The following is a 13688-nucleotide window of genomic DNA, read 5'->3' on the forward strand; positions in this document are numbered from 1 at the left end:
TTGCTCACTCTATTCCAGAGAAGCAGTTTGGATGGAGTTGGGTCCAAAGATGCCTTGTAGCCTCCATCTTCCTAGAATTTCCTCAGTACATGATTTTTGATTTTATTTTTTTTAAGTTTATTTATTTTGAGAGGAAAATAGAGAGACAGAGAGAGACAGAGAGCTAGAGAGAATGTGGGGGAGGGGCAGAAAGAGAGAGAGAGAGAGAGAGAGAGAGAGAGAGAGAGAATCTAAAGCAGGCTCTGTGCTGTCAGTGCAGAGCCTGCCATGGGGCTCCATCCCAAAAACCGTGAGATCTTGACCTGAGCTGAAATCAAGAATCAGATGCTTAACTGACTGAGCCACCCAGAAGCCCCTCAGTAAGTGATTTTTTTTTTATTTTATTGTGGTAAAATATACATAATGTAAACGTTACCATTTTAACCAGTTTTGGGTGTACGATTCAGTGGTATTAAGTACATTCACATTGTTGTGCACCAATCACCATCATCCTTCTCCAGAACTTTTTCATCTTCCTCAAAACTATCCCTAAAACAATAACTCCCCATCCTCCCCACCCCCCCAGACTCTGGCACTGACCATTCTACCTTCTGTCCCTATGAATTTGCTCACTCCAGGTACGTCATGTAAACTGAATTGCACAATATTTGTCCTTTTGTGTCTGGCTCATTTCACTTACCATAATGTCTTCAAGGTTCATTTGTGTTCAGAATACAAGGTTCAGAATTTCCTTCCCTTTTAAGGCTGATTAATATTCAATTTTATGTTTACTCATCTGTTTAAGGACACTTAGGTTGTTTCCATGTCTTGGCTATTAGAAATAATATTACAATGAACATGCAGGCATAGATCTGCCATATGCCACATTTTGTTCATCTTTTCCTCAGTTGATGGACATTGGGTTGCTTCCACTTCTTGGCTCTCAAAAAAAAAAAAAACGCTGCTATGAACATTGGTGTGCAAGTATCTGGACAAGTCCCTGCTTTCAATTACTTTGTTTCTATACTTCCAGAAGTGAAATTGCTGAATCATATGGTAATCCTATATTTAATTTCTTGAGGAACACCACACTGTTTTCCACAGCAGCTCTACCATTTTATATTCCTGCATTGCACAGGGGTTCCAATTTCTCCACATTCATATCAACACTTGCTCTTTTCTTTCTTTTTTTAAATAACAGCCATCCTAATGGGTGTGAAGTGGTATCTCATTATGGGTTTCATTTGCACTTCCCTGGTGATAATAATGGTAAGCATCTTTTCATGCGCTTGTTGGCATCTGAAGAAATGCCTATTTGCCCATTTTTGAATTGGCTTTTGTTGCTGTCATTAAGTTATAGGAGTTCTTTATATATTCTGGATATTAATCCCTTGTCAGATATATGCTTTGCAAGTATTTTCTTCCATTCTGTGGATTGCCTTTTCAATCTGTTGTTAGTGTCCTACTGTCTTTGATAGATGCAAGAAAGTTTTAATTTGGTGATATCCAATTTACTTTATTCTTTTGTTGCCTGTGCTTTGCATATTCAAGTTAGTAAATGAATTTTAAAACCAAGAATATTTGTTTAGTTAAATAAAATTGTTTTATTGATGCATCTATAAACATACACCTATTTCACTGATAAAGTCTATATACCTTTTATATATAATCTCCAAACTGTAGATAGTGCCCATACTGTTTTCAGCTTAATAACTTGTTTTATAATAATGAATTAGAACTTGCTAAGTGTGTTTACCTGATGAACATTATGATCAGAGATTTAGAGTTCTCTCAGTTAATCCTCACAACAAACCTTCATGAAACTATCTCATTCTCCACTTTATAGATCAGGAATCTGGGACTCAGACAAACTAGGTAACTTGCCTAAGCAACACAGCCAACAAATGATAGAACTGGGACTCAAACCTGGATCTGGTTAGCTCAAAAGCCGATGCTCATTCCCCAATAATGCTATTTCTCAAAATGTTAAAAAAGAGATACAAGTCTAAAGGAGTCTGTGGAGGTTAATAGCTCTTTATGAAAGACAGAAACTAAACTCTTTTTCAATTTAATTTATTTAAACAGACGAAAACAGTTCGCCTATTTCTCCCACTGCCCCCACCAATTAGCTTTGTTTTCTTCTGTTGTCTTCCTAGTTTTAGATTCTACACATAAAAAATCATATTGGATTTGTCTTCCTCTGTCTGACTTATAAACTTTTTTAAGCATTATATGGTCAGGACTTTATTCTACTTATTTTACAACAGCTTCTGTCTTCGTTAAGTAAATTAGAAAAATGTTCTCATATTTATTCTTTTTTTAATGTTTATTTTTGAGAGCGTGCGTGCGCGTGCAGAAACCGGGAGGGGCAAGAGAAAGGGAGGCAGAATCTGAAGCAGGCTCCGGGCTCTGAGCTGTCAGCACTGAGTCCAACATGTGGCTCGAGCCCACAGACCGTGAAATCATGACCTGAGCTGAAGTCGGACGCTTAATCGACTAAGCCACCCAGGCGCCTCTCTCATATTTATTCTTAAGCTAAGAGTCACTGACTTTTAAAAATAAGAAACTTCCTGGTTAACACTAATACAAGATTAAGGAAAAGGCAGCACTCCTGTGACAAAATTGACATCAGAAGGCAGAAATAATATACAATGCATCAAAATATGTTTTATGGCTTCAGAAAAGTTAAAAGACCGCAGGGCTTGGGAAGGATGTAATAGACAGACTCGTTTAATACACTTGTGCTAAAGAACAGGCAATGAGGGCCATGTGGTCTTGTCCTCCCTGCCCAACCACCTTCAGACACCCCATAAACAAGTGTCCAGCATGAGAGCTCCCACACAACACTCAACTCTGGCTACCAGGTCTTTCTCCTTTGAGAGCAATAAGTTCTCACATCTCCTCTTCCTCAGTTCACACACAAAGCCTCAATTAAGTTTTCATTACTGACAATGATGTTAGGGCCCCCTGTCCTTCAAATTTCTATCTACATTCTCCCTACCACCCCCAAATTTTATAAAGGAAGAATAGCATCCTGCTAATTAGAGATTAAAAAATGAAAATGTTTTCTACTTGGGTAAGAGAGCTGCAAAGCACTTATAGTAAATATAAATGGCTGATGTAAAATTCATTCTGTGTTTGACAGGGGGAGATTTGCTACAGAGAAAGACCCTAGGCACTTAGAGCAGGAATTCCCATGTCTAAATTACTGTGAATGGGAAGAAAGAAACCAAAAGGAAAAAGCTGGAAAGTGGAAGACAAGTTATCTGGATATCAGCATAGCGAGGAGTCATCTTTGTGTAGAATAATAGAAGCTGTACCCAGGGGTTGTACCCAGTCTTCAAGTTGAGGACTGAAAGTTACCCTTGAGCTATCTGACCCATGCTAAGGCACATACCACATGACTCCTGAACTTTCTTCAGGACAGCCAACTGGATTATAAAAACGTCTTTGTTTTTCAAGGCCTCATTAATCAGGTTACCATGCTACTCACTGCTTACAGCAGCCAGTATGGCTCTAGGTGGTTCTCAATCTTGGCTAAATATTAGACCCACCCCCGTGCTGGGCCACACCCCCAAAAACTGACAGTTTCTGTGAGGTTGTGGTCCAGGCATCAGCACTTTTTCAAGTTCCCCCAGGTGATTCTGATGCACAAGTAGTGACATCCAATGGTCCCCAGAATCACCACTACTGACAGGCAAGAAGACCAGAGTTTACATAATGTCTGCCGCTTCCAATTCTAGAATAAACATCGATTTGGAAGAATAGGTCAAATCATGTAAATATGTCTGCTCTGTCTCTGTCTCTGCCCCTTTCTCTCTTTCTCTCTCTCTCTCTCTCTCTCTCTCACACACACACACACCCCACACCTTGAAACTGGGGAGTTTGCCACTCAGTAGAGCTCTTTTTTTTTTTATTTATTTATTTTTTTTTAATTTTTTTTTTTCAACGTTTATTTATTTTTGGGACAGAGAGAGACAGAGCATGAACGGGGGAGGGGCAGAGAGAGAGGGAGACACAGAATCGGAAACAGGCTCCAGGCTCTGAGCCATCAGCCCAGAGCCCGACGCGGGGCTCGAACTCACGGACCGCGAGATCGTGACCTGGCTGAAGTCGGACGCTTAACCGACTGCGCCACCCAGGCGCCCCTCAGTAGAGCTCTTGAAGGTGAGAACCTCCATGCTTAAAAGGGGAGCCAGATGAGGAAAACTACCAATATTGAAAGATGATTAAAAGAAAGATTTCAGTAGAAATACCCAAATCAGAATCTTCTGCTGATAGAGAACACAGAGATCTAATGAGTGGCTTTCAAAAATATCTGTGGATCAGTGGGGGCTTCTGTTGTTGTCTTCGCTAGTCAAAAAGCAAAAATAACAGCACAATAAGTTGCTCATAAAGCAAAGACATCCAATGTTTGAGGCTGTTTTTTCTCTTATGGTTGCAATTAATAGTCGGGCTTTTCATTTTTAAAAATATGTATCTCTACTTGACAAAATGACCAGTCATATACATCATACTATGGATGATACCCCATAGTTTTTTACTGATCCACAAAATCCCAATGTCTGGAAATCACTGATCTAGTAATTCAACTTTTTTTTTTTAAACAGAGACTGAGACCCTAAAGTTTCTATAAACTCACACCCAACCAGTTACAGACACAGTAGAAATTAGAATGAGATCTCCAGTCCTCCAAGTTCATGCTCCCTACTTTATTAGTAAGCCCCTAAGCCATAGGCTTTTCCACCATAAATACTGCCACTTACACATTTACACCACTCTTGAAAACCAGAAATCCAACTTTAAGTGGATTATTAGGCAGTTAAAAGAATCCTATGATAAATCCTTCTGTAATCTAAATACTACCTATTTTTAAATATTGAATTTTTCTAAAATAGAATATACTCACACAGTACCTGATATATCTCTTGGTGCTGCTTCACATTTCGGTGGGAAAAGGGTAATGGGTGTTATTACACCATTTTGTCGGGGGCGGGGTCTATGGCCTGAGTTCCACTTACATAGATTTAAAACCCAGCATATAATGTGAGCTTTCAAAAACCGACAAGAAGTCGATAAAGGTATAGATGTAAAAGGAATGGCCACGAGTTGGCATATTTATTGAAGCTGGAAGTACTGGGGCGCAGGATACTATTCTCCCTACTTCGGTATGTGTTTGAAATTTTCTATACTTTTGAGTTTGGGTGTTTGGAGTTTTATTGTTTGTTTTGAAGTGTCTCGGCTGAGTGGAACCCAGCCACCCAACCACGGGCCTTTCTCCTGAGCATGCGAGATAAGGAGCAGTCAGATGCAATCCCTCCCCACCCCCCACTAGAAGCAGGCGCTCACCTGCTGTTGCCAGGACTACCAGGGCGCAGCTCAGAGCACCTTCAGCAATCAGCCGCCGGACCCCCAACACCATCCGGCAAGTTCCGGGAAGCACGAAGTCCTCTCCCCACCCAGAGTGCCGCCGAGGACGCTCGGTGCTCTAGGAAGGAGGCCCCAAGCTGGGGTCCAGGCACCCCTTGGCCTCGCCATTACTCACCGGCCTCGCTGTAGGCCAGGCACAGCACCCTGCCCAGCGTGGAAAAGGCGCACCTCGGCTGGCACAATTCCTGTCCCGCCACTGCGAATGCCTCCACCTTACAGCCTGCCGCCACGAAGAGCGCGTCGCGTCCGCCGCCGCAGAACCGCTCCGGCTCCAACTTGCAGGGCACCACCTGCTGCGACCCGAACGGGTGCAGATTGTACAGCTGCACCATCCTGGCGACCCACTGCGGGGCAGCCCGGCGGGGCGGCTCCCTCCTGCACGCCCCGCGGGGCGCCTGGAGACCCCGTGCCGGTCACCGGAGCTGGACCACTTCCGCCAGCGATTGCACAGAGCCGAGTCACGTGAGCTCCACCCGGGTCGCCTGCGGCTCCCCTTCTTAAAGTGGCTGCTAGTTACGGGGCAAGGCCCGGCTGGGGAGGAGTCGCCTCTGCCCGGCGCACCCGCGCCCCACAGGCCCCTAGTCCTGGGACTTGGACCCGGCCGCCCTGTGCTGGCACTGCTCCGCGCTGCGTGGTTGACGGGCCTAGAGACCTCTGTGTCCCTTCATTCGTCATTTTACAGTCCTGTTTTGGGCTGGGCGAGATGTTTAGGCCCTTGAGTACGTTTAAACATTTGATCATCTGGGATCTTGTACCATTTTGTTCCTGATTCAGGGGCATCACTCGTGTCTCCCTGATAGCCTGTGAGCTTCTGGAGGATAGGGCTGGGAAAACTGAAGTGCAGTGCACACGGCTCAACTCCGGGCTAAATATACTGAAGAGTTGTTTGTTGGAAGGAGCAACACTTAGAATGTGCTTAGCAAAAGAAAAAAAAATTTTGCTGAAGAATCGTGGACGTCACCTAGTAAACTCCAGATATTTGACAAAAGATTAGTTTGAGCCCCAGAGGATGGAAGGACGAGGGGTGAAATCCACTAGCTCTCAGTCCAGTGCACCTACAACTATAGCATAATCTGGCCTGTATCTATTCCTGATGTCTCAACGTGGAGCTCGTGGTTGCAATCCCAATTTAAAAAACAAAACAAAACACGTTTAGATGGGGCTCCTGAAGTGGCTAAGTCAGTTAAGAGTCTAGCGCTTGATCTCAGCTCGGTTCTTGATCTCAGGGTCTTGATCTAAGGGTGGTAAGTTCAGGTCCCACGTTGGGTTCCATGCAGGGCGTGGAGCCTACTTAAAAAACAAAACAAAACAAAAAACTCACACATTTAGATGAAGGGAGCGTTGGAATTACTGTTTACAATTTATCCAGAAAATAATGTATGTAAATATGGATTGAGGGATGTTCTCTTACTTTTGGTGTCTCTTTACTTATGCAGAGTTAAAAGAGAGCACATTTTTCTCTGGTCAGATTCTATTTGTCACCCATAAGCCCTTTCTTCAAAGAATTTACAAATTAGGTGCAATTGGATTGAAGTTAAACTCTACCTCCATTTTCTGTGCCATCTAGATGAAGAAAGTACCCCTTAGTAGTATGGTACTCTCCTTAACCTAATCCAACCAATAAGAACTCTTTGGGATAAAACCATTCACCAAACTCAGTGAGGCAAAGATTTGGACAAGGAAGTTACTCTGTTCATCAAGCTAGGGCTGAAAACTGACAGAAGGCTCCTATAGAAAACAAAGAGCCTAAGAACTGCTTACAGTAACTCATTCAGATACAAAACTCATGAACACCCCTTTCTCCACAAATATATGCCATATTGTTCTTTTTAAATTTTCTCCTTCAAGATGAAAATTACAATTTCTTTTGTTTTTATTTTATTTTTTTAATTTACATCCAAATTAGCTAGCATATAGTAGATCCTTAGTGCCCCTTACCCATTTAGCCCATCCCCCCTCCCACAACCCCTCCCAAAACCCTCAGTTTGTTCTCCATATTTATGAGTCCCTTCTGTTTTGTCCCCCTCCATGTTTTTATATTATTTTTGTTTCCCTTCCCTTATGTTCATCTGTTTTGTCTCTTAAAGTCCTCATATGAGTGAAGTCATTTGATATTTGTCTTTCTCTGACTAATTTCATTTAGCATAATACCCTCTGGTTCCATCCACGTAGTTGCAAATGACAAGATTTCATTCTTTTTGATTGCCAAGTAATACTCCATTGTATATATATACCACTTCTTCGTTATCCATTCATCCATCGATGGACATTTGGACTCTTTCCATACTTTGGCTATTGTTAATAGTGCTGCTATAAACATGGGGGTGCATGTGCCCCTTTGAAACAGCACACCTGTATCCCTTGGATAAATACCTATTAGTGCAATTGCTGGGTCATAGGGTAGTTCTAGTTTTACTCTTTTGAGGAACCCCCATACTGTTTTCCGGAGTGGCTGCACCAGTTTACATTCCCACCAGCAATGCAAAAGAGATCCTCTTTCTCCACATCCTCACCAACATCTGTTGTTGCCTGAGTTGTTAATGTTAGCCGTTCTGACATTAGGTGTGAGGTGATATCTCATTGTGGTTTTGATTTGTATTTCCCTGATGATGAGTGATGTTGAGCATTTTTTCATGCGTCATTTGGCCATCTGGATGTCTTCTTTGGAGAAGTGTCTATTCCTGTCTTTTGCCCATTTATTCACTGGATTACTTGTTTTTTGGGTGTTGAGTTTGGTAAGTTCTTTAGAGGTTTTTGGATACTAACCCTTTATCTGATATGTCGTTTGCAAATATCTTCTCCCATTCTGCCGGTTGCCTTTTAGTTTTGCTGATTGTTTCCTTGGCTGTGCAGAAGCTTTTTATTTTGGTGAGGTCCCAATAGTTCATTTTTGCTTTTGTTTCCCTTGCCTCCGGAGACGTGTTGAGTAAGGAGTTGCTGCAGGCAAGATCAAAGAGGTTTTTGCCTGCTTTCTCCTCGAGGATTTTGATGGCTTCCTGTCTTACATTTAGGTCTTTCATCCACTTTGAGTTTATTTTTGTGTCTAGTGTAAGAAAGTGGTCCAGGTTCATTCTTCTGCATGTCGCTGTCCAGTTTTCCGAGCACCACTTGCTGAAGAGACTGTCTTTATTCCATTGGATATTCTTTCCCGCTTTGTCAAAGATTAGTTGGCCATAGGTTTGTGGGTCCATTTCTGGGTTCTCTATTCTGTTCCCTTGATCTGAGTGTCTGTTTTTGTGCCGTGAAAATTACAATTTCTGTACTAAATTACAATTTCAAGACTAAAATTACAGTTTTATTGTCATTTCACCTACATTAAAAATGTCTATTTTGGAGAAAGAAGTGAGATTTGGAACCCCAATCCCTTCTAGAGATAGCCACTGAACCTGGATTATTTAAGATTCTTAGGAAATAGACATGCTAGCCAAGGGAAGGTGGGGGATGTGCCTGGTTTGTACAAACAGGAGTCGCATCCTTGTATTCCTGTTACAAATGTAGGGGCAGCATTGGGCACACCATAATTTCCTTATGGGAGGCTATGTTGGTCTGCTAGGGTAGCCATAAGAAAATACCACAGACTAGATAGCTTAAACAGCAGAATTTTCTTTTTTCATAGTTCTGGAGGTCAGAAGTCCAAGATCATGGTGTCTGCAGTTCTTGTTTTCCCTAAGGCTTCTTTCCTTGGCTTGTAGAGAGCCACTGTCATAATTCATTTGGGCTGCTATAACAAAATCCATTTGGGCTGCTACAATGAAATACTAGGCAGCTTATAAACAACAACTATATTTGTCACAGTTCTGGAGGCTGGGAATTCCAAGATCAAGGTGCCAGCATAGGGTAGGATTAGAAACCTCTTTGAGGTTGTAGACTGCTGACTTCTTGCTGTGTTCTCACTTACTGGAAGGGACTAGGGAGCTCTGTAGAATCTCTTTTATAAGAGCACAATTCCCATTCATCAGAGTTCCACCCTCATGACTTAATCACCCCCCAAAGGCTCTACCTTTTATTACCATTGCATTGGGCACTAAGATTCTAATATGTGCTCAACAGCATTGATCATTAGGGAAATTCAAGTCAAAACTGCCATTAGAGACCACTATACATTTATTTTAATAACTAAAATTAAAAATACTGATCATAGGGGCGCCTGGGTGGCGCAGTCGGTTAAGCGTCCGACTTCAGCCAGGTCACAATCTCGCAGTCCGTGAGTTCGAGCCCCGCGTCAGGCTCTGGGCTGATGGCTCAGAGCCTGGAGCCTGTTTCCGATTCTGTGTCTCCCTCTCTCTCTGCCCCTCCCCCCGTTCATGCTCTGTCTCTCTCTGTCCCAAAAAAATAAACGTTGAAAAAAAAAATTTAAAAATACTGATCATAACAAGTGTGGGTGAGGACAGGGAGCAACTTATGTGGATGTCAAATGGTATAATAGCTTTGGAAACAGTTTGGCAGTCTCTTAGAAAATTAGACATACACCTACCATATGGTCCAACCATTCTACACCTAGTTCTCTTACCCAAGAGATCTGAAGACAGACATATATCCTTAAAAGGACTTGTACACACATTCTCATGGCAGCGTTATGTGTGATAGTAAAAAATCGAAAACAACCCAAAAATCCATCAACAGATGAATGGATAAACAAGTTTTGTTTTATTTGTACAATGAAATACTACTGAGCAATAACAAGGAATGCACTACTGATACATACAACAACACACATAGATCTCAAGATAATTATGCTGAGTGAAAGAAACCCAATAAAAATAGAATATACTCTTATTTAAATAAATGATTACATTTATATAAAATTCAAGAAAATACAAACTATAGTAACAGACAACAGTGGTTGCCTGGGTCTGAGTGACGGACAGGGAGGTGACAGAGATTACAAAGGAACATGATCAAACTTTTGGGAATGATGGATATGTCCATTATCTTTTTTTTTTTTTAATGTTTATTTATCTTTGAGAGAGGGACAGAAAGAGTGCAAGCTGGGGAGGGGCAGAGAGAGAGAGGGAGACACAGAATCCGAAGCAGGCTCCAGGCTCCAATCTGTCTGCACAAAGCCTGACGCGGGGCTCGAACTCACGAACTGTGAGATCATGACCTGAGTCGAAGTTGGACGCTCAACTGACTGAGCCACCCAGGCACCCCAAATATGTCCATTATCTTGATTTTCATAATGGGTTTCTTGGTGAATACATATGTCATATCTTATCAGATTGTGTGCTTTAAATATGTGGATTTTTTTTTTAAGATTACAAGACATGTAACAGGTAAGAGACTTACCCAAATCATACTGCTAATTAGAGGCAGAGTAAAGCTCATTGTATGAACCTCAATTATATAGTAGGTACTTCATAAGTATTCCTTTCAGAATTTAACGTAAAAAATGATGTGGACTGGAGTTCAGTGGTAAATAATGCGTTCTAAGATATTTGCTATGTTAAGGAAAACATTTTAAAATTCTAAAGACTAAAAAAATTTTTAAATAAAGGGGGGTACCTAGGTGGCTCAGTTGGTTAAGTGTCCAGCTTTGGCTCGGGTCATGATCTCAAGGTTCCCGAGTTTGAGCCCTGCATCCAGCTCTCCACTGTCAGCTCCACGGAGCTGCTTCAGATCCTTGGTCTCCCTCTCTCTCTGCCCCTACCCTACTTGTTCTCCCTCTCTCTCTCTCAAAAATAAATAAACATTTTCTTTAATTAAAAAAATTTTTTTAAATAAGAGAAAAAGAAACAGTGTCACTTTCATGCTCAGAACATTCCAATGGCTTCCCACGGTATTCAGATCAAAACTGAATTTTCTTGGCCTGTGAGGCCCTGCATGATCTGGTCAACCTCACTGTCGCTGTCCAACCTCATTTCCTACCATTTCATGGTGCCACAGACACAGAAGCCCTCTCTCTGTTTTCTGAACATCTGCTACTCATTCTCTTAGGAGTTTAGCACTTGCTGTTGCCTGTACCTCGAACCTGTTCCCAGATCTTCCCTTGACTTACTGTCTTGCTTCTTTTTAGGTCCTCTCTAATATTACTTCTCTGACATTCCATGTAACATGCCCTCCAGAAGAAAAGTGTAGACTCACTTTTCTTCTTTAAGGTTTTGCTGAAACAAAGACTAATAATCACAAATGTAACTCTAGAAAACATATTATTTTAGTAGAACCCTTGTTATTAATAGGAATTTTAGAGGCCTCAAGCAAAAGTAGGTTCCAGCTGTGGAGCTCTTTTGGAAGACTTCCAGGACCTTGCTGGGCATCCCTGATCTCCACTGATAGTCTGGCATTGAGACCCTAGCATGTGCAAAGCTAGGGCATTCAGAGACTGTCACTCAGACAATAAAGTGACACAAAGTCATTATCTCTTATTCAAGTGGATCCTACTACATTTCGTGTTTAGATCAGTTTGCTGGCATCTATAGAAATGTAGAGTTGCTTTCAAAATCACACCATGCATTTCCTTTATTGATCAACCCACACTTGTGCTATGGGTGCCCCTGCCATTTGCTAGCATCCCATCATTTGTTAACAGACTGGGAAAGGATAGTGAAGTTGGATTGGCCGTCTTTCGGCCTGAAGAAAAGTTTAGGATTAGTTTCTACATTTGCAGGATTGATAAATATAAGAAGCCTGGAGACAGACATCAAGGCATCATACAGAGACCAGAAGGAATACAGAGCGGTGCCTCCTTGCATTTTCACTCCTGAGCGTCTTCCACATAAAATGCAATCCTTTCAATTTTCTGCTGTAGCAGAAAGTTGGTCTCCCTCTTTGACCTCCATGACTTTCCTCTTTTTTCTGGTATCATTCCCAGGCTCACGGAGCAGAGTAGAGTGTGCAACAGTACCCAGCAGATGTTCATCTGATGTCCTGTATATCCCAATTCCTCACTGAAAAAACTTTTAGGGTCTTTCACATTGTTTTGCTTTCATGGGTAATTTGTAGTTATTTTTTTCATTCCACTTAAAAATATAGAAGTCAAAACACACTGTGTTTCAAAAACATGAATGTTCAGAGCATCTAAGAATCTCTACTCAGGAAACACTTATCTAAAGGAACAAAATATCCCAGCTCAGAATTTCTTACTGGTATATCACCTCATGTCTTTTTGCAGTTTGTCACTTAAAGAGGCCAACTCATTAGGGCACAAAGGAAGGTGGGCAAGCTATCCTAGAAGTTTAAAATACCAATGTTATTAAAGTAGAAAGGATTTCTATAGCAACCCAAAGTATAATGGTATACAGAACTTGTCTTGGGCTTTAAAGAAAGTGTGAATGATGGTTTAGAATGTCAGGTAGCGGGGTGCCTGGGTGACTCAGTTGGTTAAGCATCTGACTCTTGATTTCTGCTCTGATCATGATCTCATGGTTCCTGAGATCGTGCCCCACGTCGGGCTCCATGCTGACAGTTTGGAGTCTGCTTGGGTTTCTTTCTGTCTCCCTCTCTTTCTGCCCCTCCCTTGCTCATGCTTTCTCTCTCTCTCTCTCTGTCTCAAAATATAAATAAACAATTTAGAAAGTCGGGTAGCAACTGCACATATGCCCAAGTTGCCACCAAAGCCAACTTTTACTCCCATTTTTCTACTGTCATGTATGGCCATAAGTCAATCTCCACATGGGCCCTTTGCTTTGTTCACCCTGGTAACTTCACAGCCTATTGTCCTTTCCTTTCCTTCTGTGGCTTCCATCCATACCCACTCTTTGCCTTGGGATTCCTTCTCCCACAAGACTACTTTTAAAATCTATCTTCAGTTACTCTGGCTTTTGAATATATTTGCTCCTAATTAATGCTAGGAAAACAAAACAAACAGGCAGAAACAGTAAATAACAAAGATGGGTAAATTCCAAAGGTTACAAAATCTCACAGTGTTCTCAGAATAGTCCTCTGGGCTACAGTTGTCAATTTCCTGAAAGAAAGTAAATTTCTCCTTACACTCAATGCCACACGCGCATACACACACCCACATTTCCATCTCTACATTTTCACTCAGTAAAGCAGGGCTAATGCAATAGATGCCTTCTTTGCTCAGAGGGACAATTTACATTTCTGGTGACCTCCAGATTGGGTTATGCCTAGCTCACTCAGTTTCTGTTGTAGTCAAGAGCAGCCCCTTATGGGGTGCCTGGGTGGCTCAGTTGGTTAAGAGTTCGACTCTTGGTTTCAGCTCAGGTCACAATCTCATGGTTTCATAGGTTCCAGCCCCGAGTTGGGCTCTGCATTGGCAGAATGGAGCCTGCTTGGGATTCTCTCTCTCTCCCTCTCACTCTGCCCTTCCCCAACTCACA

General features: G+C 41.9%; 1 protein-coding gene across 8 annotated transcripts in view; it reads right to left on the reverse strand.

Moving 5' to 3' along the window:
- HPS3 (HPS3 biogenesis of lysosomal organelles complex 2 subunit 1) overlaps nt 1–5926 on the reverse strand; it is a 39321-nt gene extending 33395 nt beyond the window's left edge. For 3 of the 8 annotated variants that reach the window (XR_006718662.1, XR_006718659.1, XM_045503323.1), the window contains exon 1: nt 5525–5922. Coding sequence is in view for 3 of the 8 variants with exons in the window: in XM_045503323.1 (XP_045359279.1) it covers nt 5525–5741 (217 nt within the window). In the remaining 5 variants the exon portion in view is untranslated. Of the gene's footprint in view, nt 1–679; nt 922–5524 lie in introns of all 8 variants that reach the window. The other 5 variants (XR_006718660.1, XR_006718661.1, XM_045503326.1 and 2 more) reach the window with 4 other exon arrangements.
- Nucleotides 5927–13688: the final 7762 nt, after the last annotated feature.

Source organism: Leopardus geoffroyi, chromosome C2 (assembly GCF_018350155.1).
Source record: "Leopardus geoffroyi isolate Oge1 chromosome C2, O.geoffroyi_Oge1_pat1.0, whole genome shotgun sequence".
Classification (NCBI taxonomy): Eukaryota; Metazoa; Chordata; class Mammalia; order Carnivora; family Felidae; genus Leopardus; species Leopardus geoffroyi.